At 36.1% G+C, this 25,528-nt stretch overlaps 1 protein-coding gene across 1 annotated transcript in view; it reads left to right on the forward strand.

Annotated features, from left to right (window-relative positions):
• The first annotated feature begins 1,014 nt into the window (after positions 1 to 1,014).
• The window catches only part of LOC142354595 (putative transporter R00093), a 42,703-nt gene continuing 18,189 nt past the window's right edge, over positions 1,015 to 25,528 (forward strand). The window contains exons 1-6 of the mRNA XM_075406923.1: positions 1,015 to 1,560; positions 2,440 to 2,654; positions 5,350 to 5,538; positions 6,091 to 6,117; positions 24,066 to 24,333; positions 24,948 to 25,110. Coding sequence (XP_075263038.1) covers positions 1,413 to 1,560; positions 2,440 to 2,654; positions 5,350 to 5,538; positions 6,091 to 6,117; positions 24,066 to 24,333; positions 24,948 to 25,110 — 1,010 coding nt within the window. The 5' untranslated portion in view covers positions 1,015 to 1,412. The remainder of the gene's footprint in view (positions 1,561 to 2,439; positions 2,655 to 5,349; positions 5,539 to 6,090; positions 6,118 to 24,065; positions 24,334 to 24,947; positions 25,111 to 25,528) is intronic.

Below are 25,528 nucleotides of genomic sequence, written 5' to 3' on the forward strand. Positions count from 1 at the left end.
AGCATTTGTTTAATATGAGTAAAATAGTTTATTCTATTTGATCAAACGCAATACAAGTTTTCAAAAAGCAGAAACTACGTTTTTCTCAAGATTTTCTTTTTCACGTCTCATTTTTCTGCCCTCTCAACGCCCTCATTATTACGCCGGTGAAATTGTCGTGAGGATAGTCTGCCAACATTTGAGAATTTTTTGTAATTACAAAAGTTAAAATTTTTTTTGTCGCCAGTGGTGAGTATTCTCTAAAGTCCAACTTACCCGATTGAATGATTATTACTTGAAATCCAATTCAATGCCAGTTTTGAATGTATGTTGGAAACTTGTTTATCCTGATTTGTATTATTTATTGGACACAGACATTTAGCATTTTTTTATTATACGGATTAGATGTATTATTGCCTCATATCCGAATCAACTAAAATTATAAAAAAATATACAGATTGACCAACATTGTTGGTTAAGGCACAGAAAGGAGGTTCTTTGAGGATTCGCAATCATTTTAGATATCAATAAGAATGTTTTCCAATTAGGTAATAGCTGCTGCTTCCAATGACACCAAGTGCTGGCGGAGGTTTCGATTTCAAAAAAAAAATTAAAGTCAGATGAATTTGATTAGCTTGTACATTGCGCAGAAATTCATGCAAAACTCTTTGAATCGTGACGACAGCTTTAATATCTCAAGTACATAGAATTCTGCCTTTTTTAGAAAATGTTATATTTTGACGCCTGATTTAAACGCACTGAATGTGAAACCATTTCTATTCTTGCGGTGAAAAAGTCGACTACATAAAAATCAACTTATGACCACAAAAAGTAACACGATATGAACAAAAAACTAACAATATTAAATTAAAATTCTTTTGCGGCGTATTTTAAAGACGCTATACATATTTGGTCGTATATCATGATCAAATTGTTGATTTTGCGATTAATTTTGGCGAAAGCGTGCTTCAAATAACTCAGTTTCATTGTTCAATTCTAGCATAAGTATGGTTTGACTAACCTCTGAGGTACTTTTCGAAAACATAACGCATTTTATTTGACCTTCAATCATTTCAAATGTTGATTTTTGTCGAGTCTTTTTAGCACACGTTTTAATAACTGCGTTGATTTGATGGCAAAAAGTTAAGCTCATCTTCAATAATAACGATTTTTTTGTAACATCGAAGATTAAATTGAAATTTTAGTTATAATTCTTTATCTGCCCGCAAATTTGCAGACAAAAATTAACGAACCGAATCAGTTAATTCATCAATTTTTACTGTACCGGCAAACAGCCAAAAAGTACAAATAAATTTTAAATCACTATAAATATAAAGAGAGCGCGAAAAAAGTGGAATTTTTATTCACATTTTACTCGAGTTGGTTATTTGTTAGTTACAGTTGTTGACTATTAAGAATAAACTAGTAATAACATGGCAGAAGTACACACAGAGTTGGATTTGGGTACAGATGGTAAGGTGAAATACGCCAAGCCCTACCATTTATGGGCAATGGGAGTGGGCGCTGTCATTTCGGGGGACTTCTTCGGGTGGCAGGCTTGCTTGGCGGGCGGATTCGCAGGTAGGATGTATAAAACAACCAAAGTTGAAAATTTGAGGTTGGGGGACGGGGGGAATTTGAAGGGGGGGTTGGATACAGCAAAGCAGTTGCTACTACCAGCGTTGCAGAATTTTTTTAAAATCAAGTACAAAATTTTTGCTTTTTAATAATGGATTCTGTCTCAACTTTGAGGCAAGATATGATAGTGGTCTGGCGGTGTCTCTGTGTCTGTGTGTGTGTGGGGGGGAGGGGATGTGTGGGGAGGATTTCATCTTACTTCGATGAAAAATGGTGGGTGATCTGCGTCTAAAGAGAGCATTTTTGTGAGGCTCGTGAGCAACAGTTTCTATTTTAATCATACTTATTCCATCATCTATGTAAGTAATGTTACCACCAATGACGTTCCATCTGAAAGACATTTCACCTAATCAGAAGAGTGGTAGAAAACACTATTGGGTCAACATTGCAGATGAAAAATGGACTAAAGGCCGACCAGGTATTTTTAAATTCCTTTATAACTAAAGTGCCATTTCTAAAACGAAAAGTCTACTAATAGAAACCAATAGAAAAATTCTACCATTTTTCCGGACTAAGTGATTGGCTATAAGAACAATCTGCTGTCTCAGATCTTCCGAATGACGCACTCCTATTGTTTATAGGAATATCCATGCTATCCCAAAATAGCTCTTATCTCATCATGTCTGTGTTTGAGTCAGTTTTATTATATATGGACGCAAGCTATTAACATTAAATTCATCGCCTCCCCAACAAAATCTGATGGACGGTTTTTACGGAAACCCTGTAGCCTTGACACAAGGCGTTCTGAATTTCTTTATTTGATAGACAACTATTGCCTCTTTCTGAACTCTCACTCCCAATGAACCCGATTGTTTACTTCAGGTGCGTGCATATCTCTGAGCATTGTGACTGTGCTCTACGTTCTCCTCAGTTTCTGCATAGCTGAACTCGCTTCCTACTACCCTGGGGCAGGGGGACCCTACTCCTTCTCAACTGAGCTACTGGGCAAACCGCTCGGATTCCTCACAGGCTTGGCTGAGTCACTGAATGTCATCGTTACAACTGCTGTCATAGCTGTGGGAATATCTGCTTATATGGTAAGCTGAAGCCCCCCCCCCCCCCCCTAACCATTGTCCAGATCACATGTTGAATTTGCCCCAACAAGACAAGAGACAGGGAGCTGACAATTATTTGGGTGATGCAAATCGTGTGTTCATGTGGAACTTTCAAGTATTAATGAGGTAAAGTATTAATAAACTAAATTTTATTCCTCTGAATGGACGCTGGTGCGCGCAGCAATGGAAAAACTAACCCGGAGGTTGGTGATAGAGCAAATCAGAGCTGAATAGAGCTGAATCGGTCAAGAGACATACTGTTTCTTCTGGATAGCTAGTAATCTGATCATGTCACAATTTACATTGGCTAGTCTTGATTTTTTCAGGGAAATTTACTGCATGAAAAATTATATGTTCAGACTAGCTCCCGCCAACATGGTTTGCTTTATATGCGATTCGAACTTCCACGTTGGTACGTGTAATGTTTAATGGAGCTTTCCGTTTGTGCCCCTCCCCCAGATTATTGGTTGAAAATTATTGGGTAGCTGCTCTGTAACGGGGGCTGCATAACGTACTGGAGGGCACAGACGGAAAAAAATCATTTAATTTGCGTAGCAAGTCGTAACCACTTAACTAAATGGGCTTTCTGGAAATTGCCCACACAGTAGCTTTAGTATAAAGAGTCTGTTTACTACTATAGTCATTACCAGCTGTAAGCTACAAAAGTGTGAGATTATTACTTTTGGGGTACGAATTTTCTGACTATAGATGATAAATTTAGGACCAACTCTATGATCTCAATATAATCATGAAAAAAACGGCACATAAAAAACTTCAAATTTACTGATCATTGCAAGTTTTACTCTTGAAAAGCGCTGGTTCGGAAAATCTTTTAAGGGGGTTTTTAAATCAGAAAAATATGAAATGAAAAAACATTTAAGGGATTTGTCAACCTGTTGCTTTTTATATAGGGTGGTTTGATACGTAAATTGCAATGGCCAGCTAACTGTTTCTCCTTTTTATAGTATCCAATACGAAAAAATGTATGAAAAAGAAAATCGCTCATAAAGAAAACAAAGTGGACAGTTTGAAAAGTCTCTGTTAAACAAAAGACCCAAAAAGGACTACCCAAAGAAAAATTCTCTCTACATATGAGCATTCGTAGAGCAAAAAACATAAAAACGAAAGTGACTATTGTTAGCATAAGGGTTGTTAATTTTGAACAACGAAATGATCCTGCAGTTTATGTGGATTTTTATTTACCCATAAAAATCTGCTTTTTAGTATTTGCCCAATGAGAGGAGACTATCTATTCCATTACGTTTTCCTATTTTATAAGCTGAATGAGCGTGTAGCGCCAGAAGAAATTGAATTGCTCAGCTGCAAAGAATTTCATATACACATTACAAATCAAAAGAGTTATTTTATTTTGAAAAACCCAATATTAGAGAGTAAAAATATATTCGATTGTATACAATCAACAGAAGTCACAATATTTGCAAAACCCAAGCCGGATCCGAATGGTTATCTTGCAAGATTTTGCCAGAATCTGGCAGAATCTTGCAAGACGATACATCGTCTTGCAAGAATTTCTGCCAGAATCTTGCAAGATCTTGCAAGATAACCATTTTTTGCAAGAATCTTGCAAGATAGCCATTCGTTCTGCCAGAGTCTTACAAGATAACCGTTCGTTTTGCAAGAATCTTGCAAGATAGCCGTTTGCAAAAAAAAATTTCTTACACTTGAAAAGACCTTACACTTGGAAAGAAAACGCTAAAACGGTTGCAATATTCGAATGTACACATACTTTGCGCATCAACAAAAAAGCGAAAGACAATTATTAAAAAACATCAGAAAAGTATTAATCTAAGAATCAAATTTTTTGGGAAAAGTTAAGCAAGAAAAGTTAAGCGTAAGGAGCTAAATTAAACGAAATAAAGCTGTTTAAAATGCAAAGAATAATAACACATAATTTTATCATCAGAAAAGGTAATATAGACGTGTAGTTTTGTAAATCTTGATAAAGTTGAAGGAAAATAATTTTTGATAGTAATTTATTTTTTGTTAACAGTTCTCAAAGGCAGATTTTAATTTGTTTTCTTCAGATAATACATATTTCCAGATTTAAAATCTATTCAAATTTATTTTTTTTTCTTAAAAAACACGCAACTGATTCTTAAGTAAATTTCTGGTCGAAATGAATTGTGTTGCATGAATGAGAGCCAATAAGAGGACAGCTCGACCGGAACGAACTTGCAAGAATCTTGCAAGATAACCATTTTTCTGTCAGATCTTGCAAGATAGGCAGTTTTTGCAAGATTCTGGCAGAATCTTGCAAGAAAACCATCTGGTCTCGACTGGGGAATTCAGAAAAAAATAGTTTCTCAGAAACAGAAAATTAACTGAGCTTTAATTTCTCTTGAATCTGTTGAAGACTATAAAACTCTTTCGAAAGCGCATTAAAAATGCGGAAGCAAATAGAAGACCTTTGAAGAGTTATTTAGGTAACTCGATGAGGGGAGAAATAGCGTTAAAGCTTCTCGCCCTAAGAGGGGGTACACGTTTCAAATTTCATCAAAATTTAATGAGTGGGGAGCAAAAATATACAATGCGCTGATTTGGACATCGAAAACAGTATTGATTCAATTAAGAGTAGTGTAATTACTGCGATTTACCCATACTTAAACCCAAATACTGGAAAAATTGGGAAAAAACTGGAATGCTTTATGCTTTACAGGTTGACATAACTGAGACGGACTCGAAGTGGGAGCCCCTGTGGTGGTTCGGGTTCTTCATCCTCTTCACTGTCCTCAACATCCTAGGGGTCAAACTATCATTCAACTTTGAACTCTTTTTCACTGTTGTTTCTCTCCTCGTTCTGATTGTCTTCTACATTGGAGCCATTCCCAAGTTCAATTTCGATAAGGTCAGTGCTGTGCCCAGTGTGTTTGTATTCAACTTGTTTTCACAAACACAGAAAAACTTTACAATTGAAGAGAGAACAACGATTGGTTCAAATTGAAGTTTGTTTCTAACATTGATGAACATATTCAACGCCAGGATTCTGGAAAGTTTTGTTTGCTCTTGGATTGAGAAACTATTTTGAAAAACACACCCAGGATTACTCGTTTTTAGCACAGAATCTGTACAGACTTTAATTTTGTAAACTGACGAACAAGGAAAATAGGAACCAAAAATTTTGACGTAGATTGCTGCTTCTATTTTCAAACAATCTTATCCCAGTTAGTGAGAATTTGAACCTAAGTACAATCCCAGGTTGAGGTCATAGGACCTTCGAGACCAAAAATGTATGAGACCAATCCGGTCCATAAAGACCTTGGTGGATTCAAAATGGTTGCTGAGCTTATGACCTTGTTCAAATGCTTGTGTGATCAGACTTAGGCTAGCTAAATTTTTGTTGTGTTTGATGCTATACAGCTTTTAGTGGTTTACCATTACAGCTTTTTTTTTGTTTCAGTATGTTCTCGGCAACTGCAAAGATGGGGTAAGTTAAGTCCTGGCACACAGCTGCCTTAATTAACTAAGTGTGTAAACATTACCATAAATGCTATTTTGTTTGATTGAATGTTCGCAAATCGTTAAAATGCGATCGGACAATTTGTGATGCTGTTTTAGATTCCGTAGTACTAAAGTAACGGTTATTTCAGTTATTTGTGGTTTTTGCAGTCCTTGATTTGACTATTTGCGAAATAGAGTGACAAACCTTATCATGAAATGATATTATGAATTTCTTGTGTAATGAAAATTTGCACATCCGAATATTACTTCCAATAGATTGTTTTTTTAAATTTCAGATTAAACTTTAATTAAACTTCAGATGAGGTAACTAGTATTCACATGTCTCAAATTAAAAATAATAATAATAATAATAATAATAATAATATTGAATTCAACCAAACATGGTTACAACCAGCTTGGTAGTCCCCAGATTAGGGGAGAAATCAAGTTTCAATAATTAAGTTTTCTCGAAAACTTTCCATCCTGAAGGGTAACTTTTATATTTGAATCTTTTCAATGCCTCCCCTTCCAAAAAGTTCTTCACTTCTCTTCGAAACTGACATGGATTTTTGTGTGGTGAATAGTTAGCAAAACTGTTAAGTTGAGACAAAGAATTATTGAATCGGGCTACTCTATTAAAGTAATTATTTTCAGAACGTTTCCGAAATGTTTCTCGTTTCAATAAAAATCTTTTCGCTTGATTTGGTCTTTGGAGAACCGAAAGTTATTGACCAGTGGTCTGACGCATTCATCGAGGTTAAGCCCATTAAAATCTTGTTAAGCAGAATTAGGTCGTTAAGAATTAGAAAATAACTGACTGGCAATAGGCGATTTCGAATTAGGCTCTCAACGTATTCTTTGTCACCCAGAACAGAACGGCAAGTTATCCATTTTAAACATGATATCTGCAGTCTTTCCAAGCGTTGGAGATACTGTGGTCCTGGGTTCCAGACATTTGACGCACAAAAGACCGCAGAGAATATATATGTTTTCACCAACGTGCATTTGACAGTTTCTTTTGTGGTGCGGGGTATAACTCTTCTTAAATGATTCAGTTTTTGAAAACCTTTCTTTACCGCCATTTCGAGGTGACAATTCCAAGTCATGCTGGCCCTAAAAATTAATCCGAGATTTTTAATTTGTTTTTCATTTTTGATGGCAATTCCTTTTGCAAATAACTCTGTAAACGAATTATATGTATTTTTGTAAGAGAACTCAAGAATGCTGAATTTGTCAAAATTGAAATTTAGTTTGTTTGAACCAGACCATTCGATAGTTTCTTTTGTGGTGCGGGGTATAACTCTTCTTAAATGATTCAGTTTTTGAAAACCTTTCTTTACCGCCATTTCGAGGTGACAATTCCAAGTCATGCTGGCCCTAAAAATTAATCCGAGATTTTTAATTTGTTTTTCATTTTTGATGGCAATTCCTTTTGCAAATAACTCTGTAGACGAATTATATGTATTTTTGTATGAGAACTCGAGAATGCTGAATTTGTCAAAATTGAAATTTAGTTTGTTTGAACCAGACCATTCGATAGCTCTATTTATATCAAACTGAAGTTCTTCACGTTCTGAAATCTGTCCTATTATTTTTGTATCATCGGCATAAAGGAATGTTTTATTATTAAGTTGATCAGGTAGGTCATTTATGTACACGGAGAACAAAAACACAGCAAATATTGATCCCTGGGGACCCCCGCTTGAGATTTTTGAGAAAGTCGAGTAACTGTCTGCAATTTTTACTCTCTGCTGCCGATCAACCAGATAAGAAACAAAAAATTTCAAAAACTTTTCATCAAACTCAAAACGAGCGAGCTTTTGAAGCACAATGTTAAAATTAATCGTATCAAAAGCTTTAGCAATGTCCAAGTAAACTGTTATAGGGGATGAATTTTCGTCTAAAGCTTGATATAAGTTATCACAATATAGTAACAATTGGGTAACTGTTGAATGTTTTTGCCGAAAACCATGTTGAGCAGTGCAAAGCTTCCTTTCGTATGTCTTCTTAATTTGTTTGTAAACTATTCTTTCAAAAACTATAGAAATTGCACAGAGCATTGCAATCGGTCTGTAGTTTTTAATTTCCATTTTGCTACCATTTTTGTGATGAGGACGCACGTGTGTGTTTTTCCAGACTTTGGGAAATTGGCAAGCGTTAATAATGCAGCTAAATATATACAAGATACTATTTATAACGTACGGCGCAGAAGCTTTAAGGAGTGATGGTGTTATTTGATCATAAGAGTTGGCACCACATTTACTTTGTGATATTTTATCTAGCACATCTTTTGCGTTGAATGTGATATCGTCTAGAAAGATCTCTGGTTGAGCTGTTTCAGGCACAACAATGTCAGAATTATCTTCGATAAATACTGAAGAAAAATGCTCGTTGAAACTTTCCGCAATTTGCTGAGAACCCAATATATCTTGGCCTCTGTATTTCATTTTCTCGGGGAAAGTTTGTTCTTGGTTTAGTCATCGCAAAAATTTGTATGCATCGTTGTTTGTTGAAATACAGAAACCCTCAAAAAAATATTGTTTGTCCTTAAGCAAGGATAAATTTAACTCCATCTCTAAATTTCTAATTTCTTCTGCTCTTTTGTTTGTTTTCCTTAGCGTCTTCAGCTTGTTTTCTATGTGTACACTATGGGAAGACATATACGATGGTGCGTCAAGCCGACGTTTTGTTATACCAGGTATTGACTTTTCACAAGCATTGTAGAAACTCTGATAAAAGCAATGTAGCAAGTCATTGGGACATCTGTTTGACATAGTGGGGATTTCAAAATGAGAGATGAATAAATGCCAATCAGCCTTGTTGATGTTGAGTTTCTGGAAGAGAGGCTTTTGTTCTTTTCTTGTGAGCCTGACAGAATTTTTTGCTATGAACAATTTGTGATCTGAGAAGGAATTAGCCTCAACCACTAGATTACATTGCTCCAGGTCATTGCATAAAAAAACAGCTGGAGTTGAGGATTGAGCAAAGGTTCAGAGCATCTATTTCTTTTATGAAAGCTTTTTCATATTCATTACTACTAGAAAGTGTATTCCAGTCAGCATGTGAAAAATTAATATCACCATTCATAATTATCAGTTTTTTCTGAGTACTGGAGTCAAAAAGCGACTCCAATTTAAATAATGCTATACTTATTGAACTTCGTAAATTGTATCAGAAACCCGGTATTTGCTGTTTTGTGGAGGGTTATACAAGGTGATGATTATTAATACAATGTCGTTCAGGAAATAAACAGAAAATGACAAAATCAAAGTTTGTTTCAATTTCTGCTGCTTTATTGAAACAAAGATTTGTTTTGTGAGCTATAAGAGTACCACCGTGAGTACCAACTTTTCTATCATTTCTGGACTGCACGAAATATTGCCGATTTAGGAAAATTTCTGAATTTCTTACTTCATCTGTAAGCCATGTTTCAGTTAAGCAAAGTATGTCAATATCATGTTCCCTTAGTAAAATATTGAGATTCATTCTGCGATCAATTGTTAAAATTGACCGGCAGTTCAATAAACCTATCTTCAGTACTTGTTTTTCCTCTAGTCATGATCGTGAATTTGTTTGATGGCCTATCTTCTGACATGTCTCTTCTACTGAGAGAGTTATGTCTACGAGCTGGTATTCGACGAACAACGCTCCTGATCTAATTTTGATTTCTGATCTGTTAATATTCAGTTTTTGAGCAAGTTTAAAACGATAGTCAAGTAGCTTCTTTTTTTTCTCCCAATTTGGATAAGAAAGCTTTCACAAAAATGTTTTGAGCCTTCAATTTTTGATTCGACATCAAGAGCAGTCGATAGTTCCAAGGATTGGTCAACTTAACTACAATTGGACGTGTTCTTTGTGATGCTTCATCAAACTTCCCCAGCCGGAAAACATCTTCAACCATGATTTTGTCAATTCCACAAGACTGTGCGATCTCTTCTACTTTTTCTTGTCGTAGCTGATCAGCTCTACAAAAGAAGTTGTTCCCGTACCATCTTTGGGTTGCTCAGCTACTCCAAAAAGAATCAATTTGTTTAGGTTTTCACTTTTTTGAATTTGATTTTTGTCACTTGGTGTTTTTGAAGAGAGCTGTTTATCTGTTTCGGAAATTTTTGAATTCATATTTGTGTGACCATTTCTTATGCAATCGCGAATTTCAGTTTTGAATGATTCTATTTCCGATTTCAAGTTGCCTTTGATATCCTCAATTTTTTGAGATAGTTCGTCTTTAATGTTTGACTGATCTTGGGGAATCACGACTTGATTTCGACAATGTACATATGCCCAAAAACATCCATTAATGTTTCCCAGTATCCTAAAATTTTCCTCTGACAGGTCTGTGCAGTTAACATGGAACCATTTGAGACACTTGAAGCATTGTATGCTAAATGCACTACAGTTGTTACTACATATACCGCAAGGAAAATCTTCAGAAGACGCTTGTTTTATTTTAGAGCCTTTTTTGTGAGGCATGTTTTTTAAACTGCCCAGTGGCACCTCACGGAACCTGGGGACAGCTTAAAACTACTTCTTTAGGGATGCCTCAATGCTACAAAACCTTTTGGGGGAACAGTTCTTCTTTTTAAAATCAATAAAACAACCAAATAAATGGAACGATCTAACCGGATATATTGAGTCCTTTTTCTAGCTTCAGAGTGTTTTTCCACCCCAAAATAACATTCAGGACGCAAAAAAAATAAAGCTTTCTCATTCTGAAATTTATGATAATTTTTTGATATATCAGATCTTTTCTCAACGCTTTAAGGCAAAGCTAACGCACGAGCAAATTACAGAGAGATATAGAAATGAGCAAACAGTTTGAAAAATAGCATCAAAAAATTACGCACCTTAGGCTGGCGAAAAGTTTCTACCCTAAATCTTGAGTTGCGCTCATATTATCCACATTAAAGAATCGAAACCAAAATAATTGAGTTATGTTTTAGCTTGTTATTTCAGTTACTGAGTTCGTGAGATGTCATTTGTTCTATTCCTTTTGAATATTAAGTCGTTTGTATGCAGGAGATTTGATAGCGTTGTCCATAGAAGATAATTCGAACTGGTTTTTTTTGTTTTGTAGCATTGATTGAGTCAAAATCTTCTATCTCGTTAATTTTAACGAATTTTGCTTTTTCTCTACCATATTCAACTAAAACCGAGACTGCACAATTGTGTGTTGCAGTGATCATGTTTCATTTATTTGCTTTGTTTTTGATCTGAGCTTCATATTCTGGAAGGGGCTCGTTTAGATAGATGAACTTGTTTATCCTGTTTTTTGTTTTTCTGAGTCGTTTTCTTTTTTTATAGACACTTTGTTTGTCGGCAAAATAAATAATTATGTGACCAGATGGTTATCTTGCAAGACCTTAATAAACTATTGCACAAAATGGTTATCTTGCAAGATCTTGCAGGACATTTGCTATCTTGTAACACAAATGAACGATTCTTGCAAGTTCGCTTCGGTCGAAAAATTCAGGTCTTAGACGCTTTAATTTCTCAAACGCTTTATAGACGCTTTGTTTTTCATTTTGCACAGTAATTTTCCGAGATGTAGTTGCTTGTGTTTTTTGGTATCTCTTTAATTTTAACATTCAATTAATTTTGTCTGAAAAAGTCTGAGCTATTTGGTATTACTATTTGTTAATATCAGTTTGCAATTTTCAGCTTTCAAGTTTTTTTCAACTCTTTATTCTTTTGTTTAACATGAGTTTTTCTGCTAAATTAGTTTAGTTCTCTTCTTTCCACAAAGCGTACAAAATGGAGAAAAATGATCAATAAGATGGTCCAGTTCGAGCATGTTCCATTTATTTGCATATTTGCAAGATGAATGATTAGGTTGCAAAATTTTACGTTAAAGGGCAAGTGGCCAGGCTATGATCAACCTGCCGCAGGCTATGATCAATGGTTAGCTGAGCGCTCATGCTCACACAGACAGCTTCACGGAGGCAGGGTATCAATCCATCAATCATTGGCGTGTCAATCAAACGCCTTGTTTCTCGGTTATTTTTTTTAAATTTTAAACAAGTAAAATGAAAATTTAACTCAGGGGTTAAATATTCCAAGTTTAAAATTATATAAACAAAATCAGTACAATGTTAAAAATCAAAATTAGTGGTTCCTTTTTCTAAAGGTAAAAATAACTTTTGAAGCCACCAACGTTCCTTTCCAACGGTACAAGTTTGAATTGTTGGAGCAGATGCTGTTTTAACATGCGTTTAAACTTTGATTTTGATCTGATAGTCCGGACATCACGTGGAAGTTTATTCCACTTTTGGATGCTTCTTTTTTGTATTGATCGACTGCTCGACCTTAAGAGAGTTAGCTGTTCAGTTCTGTTGTTTTTTCTTACTAAGACATTACCACTTAGACAAAAACTCACAGTGCCGTTCTTGTCCCCGAAAAAATATTGGATCAAAATTTTCATGTTCCTTCGAGACGCAAGGAAGTTCAGTTTTACCGGTATTCATGGTTAATTTGTTTTGCTTTAGATTATTATCTGTTTTCTTCAGTATTTCAGAAACACATTTTTCCAGTTCGCTGACATTGTATCTGCTAAAATGGAAACTTGGGTCATCAGCAAATTGAATTATGTCGAAGTTTCTTTGTACCTTTTCTTGAAAATCATTATTACTAGTGGCCCTAAAACCGTTCCCTGTGGAACACCATGATTTGTTTCCAACCATTCTGAATAAATATCATTTATCTTAACACACTGCTGTCTGTTTTTAAGAAATGAAGCAAATAATTCAACTGCACTCTCTGAAAAACCGTAAGCTTCAATTTTTTTGAGAAAATTTCGTGCGATATTGAATTAAATGCTTTAGCTAGATCAATAAAAACAGCAACTGAAATTTTTAAGTTATCATAGTTTTCTTGTAATGCTTTGATTAAGTGTAAAACAGCATCTGTAGAAGACTTATGTTTTTGAAATCCAAACTGTGTACCGTTCAAAATTTTTTCTTTTTGCATAAATTCGTTAACCTGATTGAGAAGTATAGGCTCAAAGAGTTTTGCAAACATTGGAGTAATTGAGATAGGCGTATATTTCTCGCAAATTTTTACGTCCCCTTTTTTGTAGACCGGACTAATGAAAGCAACTTTTAATTTTTCTGGGAAAATATTTTGACTAATGCATGTGTTAAAAACAAATTGCAAATTGGTTCCAATTGGAAGCTTTGCTGCCTTGATTGCCCAAGCATTAAAAACTCCTGGACCTGGAGACTTATTGTTGTCGAGTGAATCGATGGCCTCATATAGTTCCCTTAGTGTAACTGTTCTGAAGCAAAACTTTTGCCTAACTTCTATGCGAGAAATATTTGGAGCGCTCACATTGTCCATTGTATAAGCCGAGTTTTTGAAAACTTCTATTGAGACAATTTGCAATATCAAGTTCATTTTCTACTTCTGTTTCACCTTCGACTAGTTTGTCTATAACGGGACACTCCCTTTCTTTGCCAATTCTTTTTTTAATGAAACTCCATTGCTCTTTACTTGTTGGTAGTTCTTTGAAAAATTGTTTGCAAAACTCGTTTTGGGCTGTTTTTTAACGCCTATTAACTAAATTTCTCTGATATCTGAAAATGGTATGCGCTTGCTCCGATGGGTTATTTTTCCAGATAATAAAAGGTCTGTTTTTTGGCGATTTCTTCTCTCAACTCTTTTGTCAGCCAGGGTTTTTCAGCATTTTTTCTTTCTGGTTGAAAGCTTTTTATAAGTGGGGCGTGGAACTCTAGAGTAGTACTGAAAACGTTTCTCCGTTATCAAGCCAAGACGATTAGTTTTGGTATTCAGTTAGGTCTTTGATATGTCATTTTTTAATGAGGCCCAATAATCAGGTGTAAATATTCTTTTTAGATTAAATTTCCTGAAATTAACACCAAATAATTTATTTCTCCGTTTACTATAATTCTCTACTCTTTGTAGAGTGTAGAGAGGCAGTTGATACTGCAACTGAAATTAATGTCTGTTAATTATTTTGTATTTTGTCATATTAAGACAGAAGCATTTCAAGCGTGGAACTAAATCCAATAGTTATGGCGCAAAAGTATAACCTGAGCGCCCAATTCAGGCAAACGTCATTGGCCCATAAATGTTCTTCGCTGAGACTTTAAACTTGTCCGAAGGTTTTAGAGCGAACGTAACAATCTTCAAAGTCAAAATTTTATCTGGTCTATTAACCACCACGACCTGTGAATGGGCAGTCTCATTGCATATCGCCGCAAACGTTCATTTTGAACCTTTATCATGCGAATTTTTAGAATTCGAATAATCTGATTTTCAACTAATCGCACCATTGAGACGAGACAAAAAGAAGAGTTCCCTTTTCATTTTCCCAACTTTAGTTCCGCATGGTTTTAGAGAGTGATGTATTATAGATATATGTTGCCAAGTTGCACTATGATTCTATAATTTTTGGAGAAAGGAGCTGAGAAACAAATTCATAGGTATAGGCTGAATTGAGCTGCAACAACTCGGAAGCTCTGCAGATGACCAATTAATAAATTGGTAGCGTCATAAGTTGCATACGGTTTTTGTTTAAGTTTGAATGGCTTGATTAGAAGTCCGCAATGCATTAAGAGGCGTTCAGGTCATTCAATTGTTCTTTTGAAGTCATAACAAACATTACGTCAGAAAAGCATAACTAATGTGGTAAGGTGGTCCATAATGCGAAATGAACAAATTCTTTGTTAGAACATTCTTGTGAGTTGTCGCTTGATTTGTTTTTAAGGAGTAGAACAACATTACCAAAAAATTTCCATAACAGAACTGTAGCTTAGTAATTGACCTGTAGAGAAATTGTGATGTTAAAAATATTGTTGAGAGAATTTAACTGACTTGATAAAATCAGAACAACGGTTCGCGCGATTGGAATTCAGAACACCAGAGAACACCGGAAAACCACAGTTAGATCAAGCGGCTTAACTGAGAGCTTGTATTGACAAAAATAGTAGCTCTTTAGTGAAATTGGTTAAAAAGCTAAAGTTTTGACTCATCTTTTATTATAAAACCCTGGTTGAATTTTTATTTGTGACCTTTCACATTTCTTCTTCAATCACTTAATGTTGTTTTATTACTCAAGTTATTTCATTATTCCCAACTGAAGTTTCTTACAGCCAACAAGAGCAGCGTGGGGACAAAATAATCTTCCACAAGAAGTTTGAGAGCCATCAAAACACCCCTCTAAACATGTTGAGAGTTTTGGGCGCTAGTCGGTCCCCAGCTAGTCAGCCTAAGCAAAGTAGCAAAATTCTAAAAATCTAAAGTGGTGCTCTTGTGTGGGCTATCTTGAGACATCTTTGCAGTTGGAGTGAATTGACAGCTGTGGTGGTTGTAGTTGGACGTTGGACTTCGCAAGTGTGAAAAAAAAGAGATTGAAGGAGAACTGACGTGTACGACAAGGAGTGAAGAAGAGAAACGCGTGGACAGAGTCAAGTTGGAGCTCGAGAGAGAGAAGGTGAGATTTCCACCGGTTTTGTTTCATTTCATACTGGAAGAACACGAGTTAGAGAGTTTGAATCTGAAGGCAGAGAGCGAAGAGCAGTTTACAAAGGAGGCCAGTGGTGGTCCAACAGCAGAAAGACGCTAGTGTAGAGTGGCAAATCAGAATGAATTATGTTTCTGATTATAGACGAATTGGCTTTAGCAGAAGCCAGAGGCTGTTATCTTCTGAGACAGAGAAGACCCTTAGACAGAGTAGCAAGAATTAGAGTTGAGGAACACCACGAACAAATAGAGAAAAAAAAACTTATTAGTAAACACAAATTGGTGTGTTCCCGGTTGAGTGTTTTCCGTCGGAAAGGTTTTTGAACTGGAGGACTGCAAGATCCATTACCTTGATTTTGCAGACGTATTATAAACGATTGATGATCAAGCTGTGTCTTCAAAGCTTCGTCTAATGAGAGGGTGGGCGTTGCAAGTGATTTCCGATTTGCTTTTCCATTCTGATTGTCGGATACTGGTAAAGTTGCAATGTCGATAGGACAATACTCTGACATCATTTTGAAGGGGCTATCTATTGTTAGGGAATACGAACAATATTAGACGTAGACGACGTAGATGAAGAAACGTAATGAAAGAAAAATTGGAAAGTGAGAATGGGCAAGCAGAAGGCAGGAAAAGACTCCCTAAGCGAGAATTCAGAGGAACATTTTGAGCTCCGTGAAGTTGGTTTGGAATCAATGAGAACAGGAGGCCGTAACCAAGATGAAGTATTGACGAACATTCGGAACGTGATAAATTTGCTGCAATAGAGTGAGGAACAAGCAGGACAATTTGTCTGATTATATATAGGGATAAATAAACAGGAATCTGTACGTTCAATGAACCGGACAGGAAGTAATTATGATCCCTGGTGAAAAACTGAGACAAACATTGCTTCTACAGAATCTGAAAAAAATGTCATTTGAAAGTTTTGAAAAACTATTGGGGGATAGACAGTTACAATCACAAGTTGAAAATGAAGAGCAGGAATGGCAGCGCCGTCAAACGCTGACGCGGGTTGATATAGAGAGCAAGGAACAGAGAAGACAACAAGAGGAGAGTAGGGGAAAATTCTTGTCGAAGTTGGAGAAGGTAGTTACAGCTAAAAGATTCGCGTACTATGCAGGCTGTTCATCAACGAAAGATTGAGATAACTGTCTCTTCATGTGTGATTCTGACTATAAGGGCAGTCAGGATGAAGAAACTGAGCTTCCCTTGAGGTTTTCGGATGTACACAACAGACAAGCCTCGAAAATATACCTCTCATGGCGCCTGAAATTTTGTCTCTAGTAGAATGCGATGAAGTTGATGAGAGATAGAGAACTTTTGCGGAATGTCTAGCTGAGGACGATCGTAGAGCTAATTTGATTGAAGAGAATGCCACTGCAAGTGATGAAATCCAAAGTTTAGTTGAGAGAAGGGGTTGTGTCCCTAGTAGAGTGGAAGAGGAGTGTTTGCGAAACAGAAATAAATTCAAAAAAGTAATTGTTCCTTTTCTTCAGAAGCGTTAATGGTGAACCCTGGCAAACTACAGACTAACAAAGAAATAGGATTGGAGAAACTTCTAGACAGGTTGATATGAGTTACAACCCGGGTGACTCAAAATTTAAACGGCCAAAACTGCAGTTTTTAATCCAAGGGGGGATCCTAAAGTTAAAGAATATGAAATGAAGGAGAAAAATAGTACACCGCAAATGTGGACTTTCAAAATGATGAATACGCAGTCCAGAGAACCCAAAATTTAATATATGATATAACTTCCAAGTTCTTTCAAGTGGTTTTAAAATAGTTTTCTGCTGGAAACAACAGGAGTTCTCGAAGTTAGTGGATCAGGCTCGTCTAAAGTTGACTTTGATCAAGTCCCGGATAACTGCACTTCAGTGGTTTTAGTAGTCCATTCAAGGAGCAGTTCAGGTGAATGCAGATTAAAACTGCTGTCTTCAGCCAGAGTCGCTGATTTAGAATGGGAAAATTGTCAGAGATTCGTATCACGGGTATATGTAGAGCAATGTCCAGCAGAGAGCGGGATCAACTCTCCAGTTTCACAAAAGTAATAGAACGATTTGAGCTTTGTTTAGTTAATGACAAGATGAAAAAGAGGGTTCACGATGAGGGAGTTACAGAGGCCAGCAGGCCTGAGTTTGAAGAATGTCAAGAATTACAGAGGAGCTACAATCGTTAACTGGGTCTTGAGATCCAGCGGTGCTTAAGTCGGCCCGAGCCTCGGGCCAGACTGGAAAAGAACTTGTCTAGAATTGAAGAATCGGGGCCATAAGATGAGGATTCAAGCGAAACTGTCTCGGTGCGGGCGTGTGCTGAAGTGTCTTTGGTTGCGAATATTTTGAGAGCTTTGCAGCAGTTTTTCATGAAAAACCAAATAAACTTAAGAGAAGATTTTTCTTTTCAATAGTCAATTCAAGGACAAAAAGTATAACATCTGAGAACGGCTAGGCGGAGAAGAGTTGTTTTTGGGAAGCCAATTTATAAAAATGCTATATGAAGTGGCACAAAAATCTTAGAATCGGCGCCAAAGGCGACATCTGAGATGGAAGGAAGGCAAAATGTAGGCCAAGTCAAGTCGCAGTGAGCAATCAGCGGAATAAAGCGGCACCACAAGTGAGGATTTGGGATCCAGGAGTTATGGTCAGGCTTTAGCCGAAGTGAGTGAATCTTGCCGTTCACCTGAGGACTTAGCAATTGATGAGCTAACAAATTGGCAATTGAGTCAATTGAAAAATTTGAGCCACAAGCTGATTCAGAGTGCTAAGTTGATCAAGCCAAGAAATGCGTACGAAATCTTAAAAAGCGTTAAGAGTTCGGAGCACGACCTCATCTTATCGTCGAGGGATGACGATCAGAACAGAGGGGAGGAGTTCCATTCTATGGTTTATTTGATTGCCTGTTGATCAATGCGATGAGTTTGGTACCCAGTAGAAGGGAGAAAACCAGTAATCAGCCCTGCAGTTGGATAGAAGTCCGGCTCAATAGTGCTCGGAAAACGATACCGAGGGGATAAATGTGGGTTTAGACAATTCAGAAGGAGAGATGGAGCAGGCTGAAGCTGATGAGGAGATGTTGCTGGAGGAGGAGATCTCCAAATTTGAGGAGACTGTCCACTGAGGAGATGCCAGAACATTACTTCAATCATCGAAGGAAGAAAGTTTTTAAAGTACAATCGATGCCATAATCTTCAGAACTATAGCTTCTTCTGATTTAAGTATATAATTTTTGTATTTCAAGTTAATTTCTGATTCTTGTTATTGGTCGTTTAAGTGCGAAAGTTAGACCGAAAAATTGGTTAAGTGTGCTAAGTTTGTTTATGTGGCAAAATAATTGCTTGATATTGTTATCCAAACTGTAACTGGTAGAGTATGCATGAAGTATCAGTGGTTGAACACAGAAACTTGGTTTTTGAATATCAGGTAGAGCTCAATAGTTGCATTGATTACAATATGAACATCGTTATACGCCTAGATAGGTGAGTTGAACCAATTTAATTGGATTGATAGTTACTAAATTGTTCAAATAAATTTTTTGGTGAGATGGCCGGGTAAATGTTGAATATTCTCGATGTTTCAACTAACCCGTTATTGTGTAGATCAGACGTAAGAAAGTGGTATTGGGTTACCTCTTTATATCTTGTTATATGTGTTATATCTTGTTATATGTGTTGTATCTATAAACAGAGACAATTAACGTAATCCTTAGAAACATTAAATTTACGTAATCCTTCTTGTATTTTCTGCCAAAATTGTAGATTCAAATTCATATCCTGTAAATTTGATAAATGTTCTAGAGTAAAACGTTGATGTACTAATAATGCTCATTTGTAGTTAGCAATGGTTCACAAATTAGTCTAGTAGGCCAAGATTAAGTTAATAAGTCTGTTGTGATGAGTTGTGGAACTGATAAAGAAACACTAAGGTGTGCATGAAGCAAAATCTACTGACAAGGGAGACTAGATGTAGCAACAAGACAAGGGGAACATTTTTAAGATTAGTGTTGGTTAACGTGTAGGTCAAAAGTTAGTTTTAGCATTTTCTCGGGAGAATAATATTGAAGAGTGGAGGAGTGTAGAACTCGTAAAGTCCGATTTTCAATTTCTGGGGCGGCAATCGTACCATTGGGATGCGACAGAGTGAATAGTTCCCTTTTCATTTTCCCATCTTTTTTTCCGCAAGATTTTAGAAACTGATGTATACATATAATATGCCAAGTTTTATTATGGCACTATAATTTTTGGAGAAGGGAGCTGAGAATCTATTTCATAGGTGTGTTGTGAAATGAGCTCGAACAAATATGAAGCTATGAAAATGATCAATTGATAAATTGGTATCGTCACGAGTCTGATACGGTTTTTGTTTCAGTTTGAATAGCTTGATTAGAAGTCTGCAATGTATAAAGAGGCGTTCAGGTCATTCATTTGTTGTTTTGAAGTCATAACAAACTTTACGTCAGAAAAGCATAACTAATGTGGTAATGTGGTCCATAATGTGAAGTGAAAAAATTCTTTTGTCTGAACATTTTTGAACGTTGTTGCTCGATTAGTTACTAAGTAGTAAAACAACATTACCAAAAAAATACAATAACAGAGCTGTAGCTTTAGAGTTGACCTGTAGAGAAAATGTGATTTGAAAAACATTGTTGAGACGGTTGAACTGACTTGATAAAATCAGAACACCGGTTTGCGCGATTGGAAATCAGAACACCAGAGAACATCCGAGAACCACAGTTAGATCAAATGGCTTAACTGAGAGCTTGTAAATTTGAGAAAATGGTAGCTCTTTAGTGAAATTGGTTAAAAAGTTAAAGTTGTGAATCAATTTTTATTATAAAACCCTGGTTGAATTTTTTTGTGATCTTTCACATTTCTTCTTCAATCATTTAATGTTATTTAATTACTCAAATTATTTCCTTATTCCCAACTAATTTCTTGCACCCGACAAGAGCAGCGTGGTGACAAATTAACCCTTCAATAGAAGTCTGAGAGCCATCAAAACATCCTTTTCAATCTTAGTCTTGGGCGCTAGTCGGTCCCCAGCTAGTCAGCCTATGTAAATAACGAATTTCTACCTATTTTTTTCCTTATTCATAATCCGGGGTGCTAGCTCATATTTAAGTTGAAACGGTTTCAGAAAAATTGATAAAAAATTGAAAAATCTTCATCAGTAAGCTTTCACCGCATATAAGTTTGGAGTTGCTTCGTTTTGAGGTAAATAAAATAGCAGGAGGTCCGTAGTTCTGAAAACGTCAACAGAACTCTCTGTGATTGGAATTTTTCAAAAAAAATTAAGGGATGCTATCAAAATGTAATTTAAGAGGATAACTGTCTAAGACGAAAAGTCTGACGATGTATGATTAAGTGCAAATCTTTCAATTGCTCCAGTACGAAGTTTGAAATAATTATTGTAAACGTGTGCATTTTCTTACGACTGAAAAGTTTACGTTTTTTTAGGGCTCTGCGGCCGTTTGTATTTTTTGCTCAGGTGACAGGCTAAGTTTTGACCTAGACGCAAAAGTGAGAAAAATTGCCAAATAAATCGATTATTTCTGAGCAAAAGGAAATTTTGGGCATGCTCTGCGAGGAGTCGATGACTTTTGGACTTTGAAAAGTGTTTTTTATTAGAGAATGGCGAATATAGATAGAAATTTTCAACCATTTTTTGCCCATTTCGCTCAATTTTTTTTGCTTTTAGTTTGATCTGCCTAATTATTCTCTCACTCACTCTTCATCAACACATTACCCGGTGATATAGATATTACAATGATTTTTGGTAGCTTAAAAAATTTGAGCTCATGGTTTTTAATCAGTGTAGATGGCAACGTCACATTGATTGTCCCTGCGTTGAATTTTATCACTATGACGTGAGGTGTTTCTTTGTTTCATGAAGTTTTATTTATATGGCTTTTGGCTATTGTCAAATTTCGGTGATTTCTTCTTGTAAAATGTTCTGAGTTATCAACAAAAGGACTCTTGTGCGTTTTCGGTGTTCGTAAGTTGTGTTACTGATAAATTGTTTGCTAGTTGCTTTTATAACAAAGTCAAACTACTTCAATATTCAATACCGTAGAGTTCTTTTTTAATGTTTTAATTCCGATACTAAGTTAAAATAAATGCCCTTGTTTTTTCACGTTCATTTTTAAATATGAATCTCACTGAATTCAAATGAATTTTCAACTTTCACATTCAATTATCAAGATGCTTTCTTAATAATTTTTGGAAAATGTCACAACTCTTCCAAGTTTTGTTTTTGGCTTTTTCGTGAAAAAATCTATGCTGTGTTACAAATATAATTTTATTTGCTCTTCATCTAGAACTATTAAAAAAATATAAAGATCTTACTTTATCATTAGAGCATTTATCAAGTTTCTGTAGATCGCAGATTAATTGTTTTGACAATGTTCAACTTTGTGAATTTGTTGATTCCACTGTTTCATGATTTTTGCTCAACCATTTTTAAGATTTACACATATTTATTAAATTTGCTTAGGTCTTGGTTTCCTACTGCACTATTTTTTAAATGCTTTGTCTGTTCCTGATAAATTTTCTTTTTGCAAAAATGAAAATCATGCAAAAGTCTTTTCACAAAATCATGCAAAATTCTTTTCACAAAAGTCTTTTCGCAAAAGACTTCACAAAAGTCTTTTCACAAGACGTTTTTGCTAGTTTTTTTAGTGCCGTGACACCAAAATTGGATATTTATCCCCTGAAACCTTATTTTTAGTTTTAATTCCGTTTCTAAAAATATGTTCTGACTTTTCATTTCCCAATGTATCTTTTGGTTTGCAGGTGTCATTTTTTAACACCGGGTACTTCTCGAACGTTCGCGCAGACGATTTTTGAGCTAAGCAGAGTTTGTATATGTTAAAAACTTCGGACTTTTTTCAATGTTACCAGATATAATTCTAATATAGCAGAAGCTTCCCGGTTTCAATGTTTTTCATTTAGTTCTCTTTATTCATAAATCTTATCTTAATCTTAGCAATTTGTATGATTTCTGAATTTTTTGTCTCAAGGAAAATAATGCTGAAGTTTCTACCAGAGGGATTTTTGAGTCAAACTCAATGATTGTTGTTTCAGTTACAGCGAAAATCGAGGACATCACGCAAAATCCAGAAAAACTCATTTCATACTAAAAATATGTCGGGGACAGTTTTTTCATACCTCAAAATTGGTTGAGGACGGTCTTTTAATAATCTCAGGTCTAGACTCCGCAAAATAAGTTGTATACTTGGTGATATACTAGGTTAATCTTGGTGCGCGTTATTTTAGGAAAACCAATTTTGTGACTGGCAATTACCTAGCTTTCGGAGCTGGCTGTGTAAACTTGGTCTATGTTTTCGTTGAATTTGAATTTAGAAATGCGCTGATAACCCGTGAAAAGTTCGGCAGACAAATCATTATAATTTTAAACACAAATTTTACATATTTTCAGCACATTAAGCGGATTCTTATGTAAGGTTTAACCGCTGAAAAAATGTTTTTCCGAAGCTGTCAGTGCCTTCTTTACATAATCTTCAGTACTTGAGACATTTTAGCACTTATCTCAAAAAATTGCACATTTTAACATTTTAACATTTTCTCCGCATAAATTGGAAAATTGCAAATTCACAACTTCGGATTTTCTAATGTTTTTCCCGCTTCTGTACATGAAGAAGCTCCAACGGCGCAACACTAAACACCAGTTCACCAGTTCAGTCCAACTAAAAAACCAACTGGGTTGGAAAACTGCCAAAAGACAAGAATTTGTCAACTATTAAGATAAAGCAGTTATTGTGGCTAGAATACAATGCCACATTGCTTGATTGAATGATACCAGGTTTCTCAGGTATAAATTTCTTCTTTTCGTGTGACATAATGAAATGGTGATGCTTTTTGGTTGTTCTGTTTCTTAAAAACGTTAATTAACATTTTAAAAAAATGCTGATTATTTATTAGCGGCTGTTCAGAATCGCAAAAGATCAAAGATTGTAAATGGTTAATACGTTATGAGGCAAAGTAGCTATAAAAATGCATGTGATGAATTTAAGTAATGTGCTGAAGTATTGAATAATGTAAAGTGTCGAAAGATGTGCTGATTTTTTGGTATTGCTAAAGTTATGTAAAAGATGAGCTGAAAAAAGCGCTGACATATTGTAAGAATGGTGCTGACAAGTGGTGAAAATATTTTTATTGCGCACATTTAGCGCTCAATAATTTTTGAGCGCTAAAAATAATTTTTTAACACGTCACATCCCTCAAATAAATTCAGCACTTTCAGCGCATTGCATACAGATTTTCACGCTTTCACTCGCTCAAATTTCGACCCGGGAAGTGTTTTCCCACCGGAAGCTCCTTCTTTGATCGGATTTAGATCAGTTTACTCAATGAATTTTATTGAGCCAATGTTGTGGCATCTGTATTTAAGTGTTGTATATGAGTGCCGTTTAATGCAGCACTTTTGATGTTTGATATGATAGGAACTGAACTGCCCCAGACGGTGGCTGTGGAATGAAGACGTCGATGGGATAGCGGAGGGTCTCTCCTTCTCCCTCTGGTTCTACCTGGGAATTGAAGAACTTCCCATGGTCACAGAGGAGACTATCAATGCCAGTACCACTATGCCCATTGGAATGATAGCCAGCATTGCCACTCTGGTCGTGGTGTCCTTCATGACTCTTCTCTTCAGCAGTGCTGTCTCCCCAGGGGCATACGAAATATGGAATGATACCTCCCCTCTTCTGACTGGTATGTTGTTGAGTGTAATTTGTACAGATGCGATACAGGTTTGGATATGGTGCGGCGGAGCGACCCACTGCTCCACTCATTTTCTAGAACTTTTTCGCAACTTTTTTTAGAACTTCAAGCTCTGGCAGAATTTCTTTGATGGGTATTCACCCCTGACCCGGTTGGTCATTTTTGAGATTTAGAATTGTAAGCAGACCAATGCAACAGTGACTTGCATCTCAGCCTTGCGAATGTGTGCGATTGTTTTCGCGATAATAGAAGCCTACAGTCGATTAGAATTCTGGTAGTGTGTTAGAGTCAGAGCCTCCTTCGTCCCGGAAATCTGTACCATGGCTCAAAATTTGAATTTTAGCCCCACTCTTTTTCTTCTCTTGAAGCTATGTCAACAATGTCTTTATAGATTTGCCACGGTGGTGATGTGGTCGCTTTTATTGCCTGGATAAGGGTAACCCTTCCAGACGATAAATTCAGTCTGGGCCATATTTTTTTGCTTTATATTAGTCATAAGCCCGACAGTTTGCTTCATGAGCCCACGCTAGTTTGAGTCATAAGTTTGCTTAGGGCGAGGATTAGATTTCCGCAAAAAAATGATTTGATGTATACTTGACTTTTAGGTTACAAGACTATCTTCAACAATGGCTCTGCTCTTGACTACTTCACTTGGATTCTGCTGGTTGGACTGATCGCCAGTTTCCACTCTTTCCTATTCTGCACTGGGAGACTACTCTACGCCATATCACGCGATGGGCTATTCCCTAGTCCCCTCGCAATTATCAGGTACAAAACATTGCAGTCCTCAAGATTAGGGTTGACTTAAGTAAAGACCATGAATGACAGAGTACGACTCAAATATCCTATTAATTAACTTTAGCTCAGCTATAACGAAGCACTGCCTTCATGCTTGACTCAAGTTTTTCACGCTGGTATCTAGCTCGACCCGTTTTTCACTCTGGGTTTTATCTCGACCCAAATTTACTGCTTGGTAGATAAAATGCTATTGCATCTAACCGATCTAATTTCTCTGGCTCGCTCAAATAATTTGTAGATTTAACCGAGTAGCAACAAAACCTTAGTAAATTCCTATTTCTTAATATTTGTCTGTTTTAAACTACATTTTAACATGGATTTTTTTGTAATCCCATGTAGCATAGAAAATGCAAATGAAGTATTTCTCAGAACTTCAAAAAACAAATAT

The sequence above is a fragment of the Convolutriloba macropyga genome, chromosome 15 (genome assembly GCF_964194025.1).
Source record: "Convolutriloba macropyga chromosome 15, txConMacr16.3, whole genome shotgun sequence".
NCBI classification, from domain to species: domain Eukaryota; kingdom Metazoa; phylum Xenacoelomorpha; order Acoela; family Convolutidae; genus Convolutriloba; species Convolutriloba macropyga.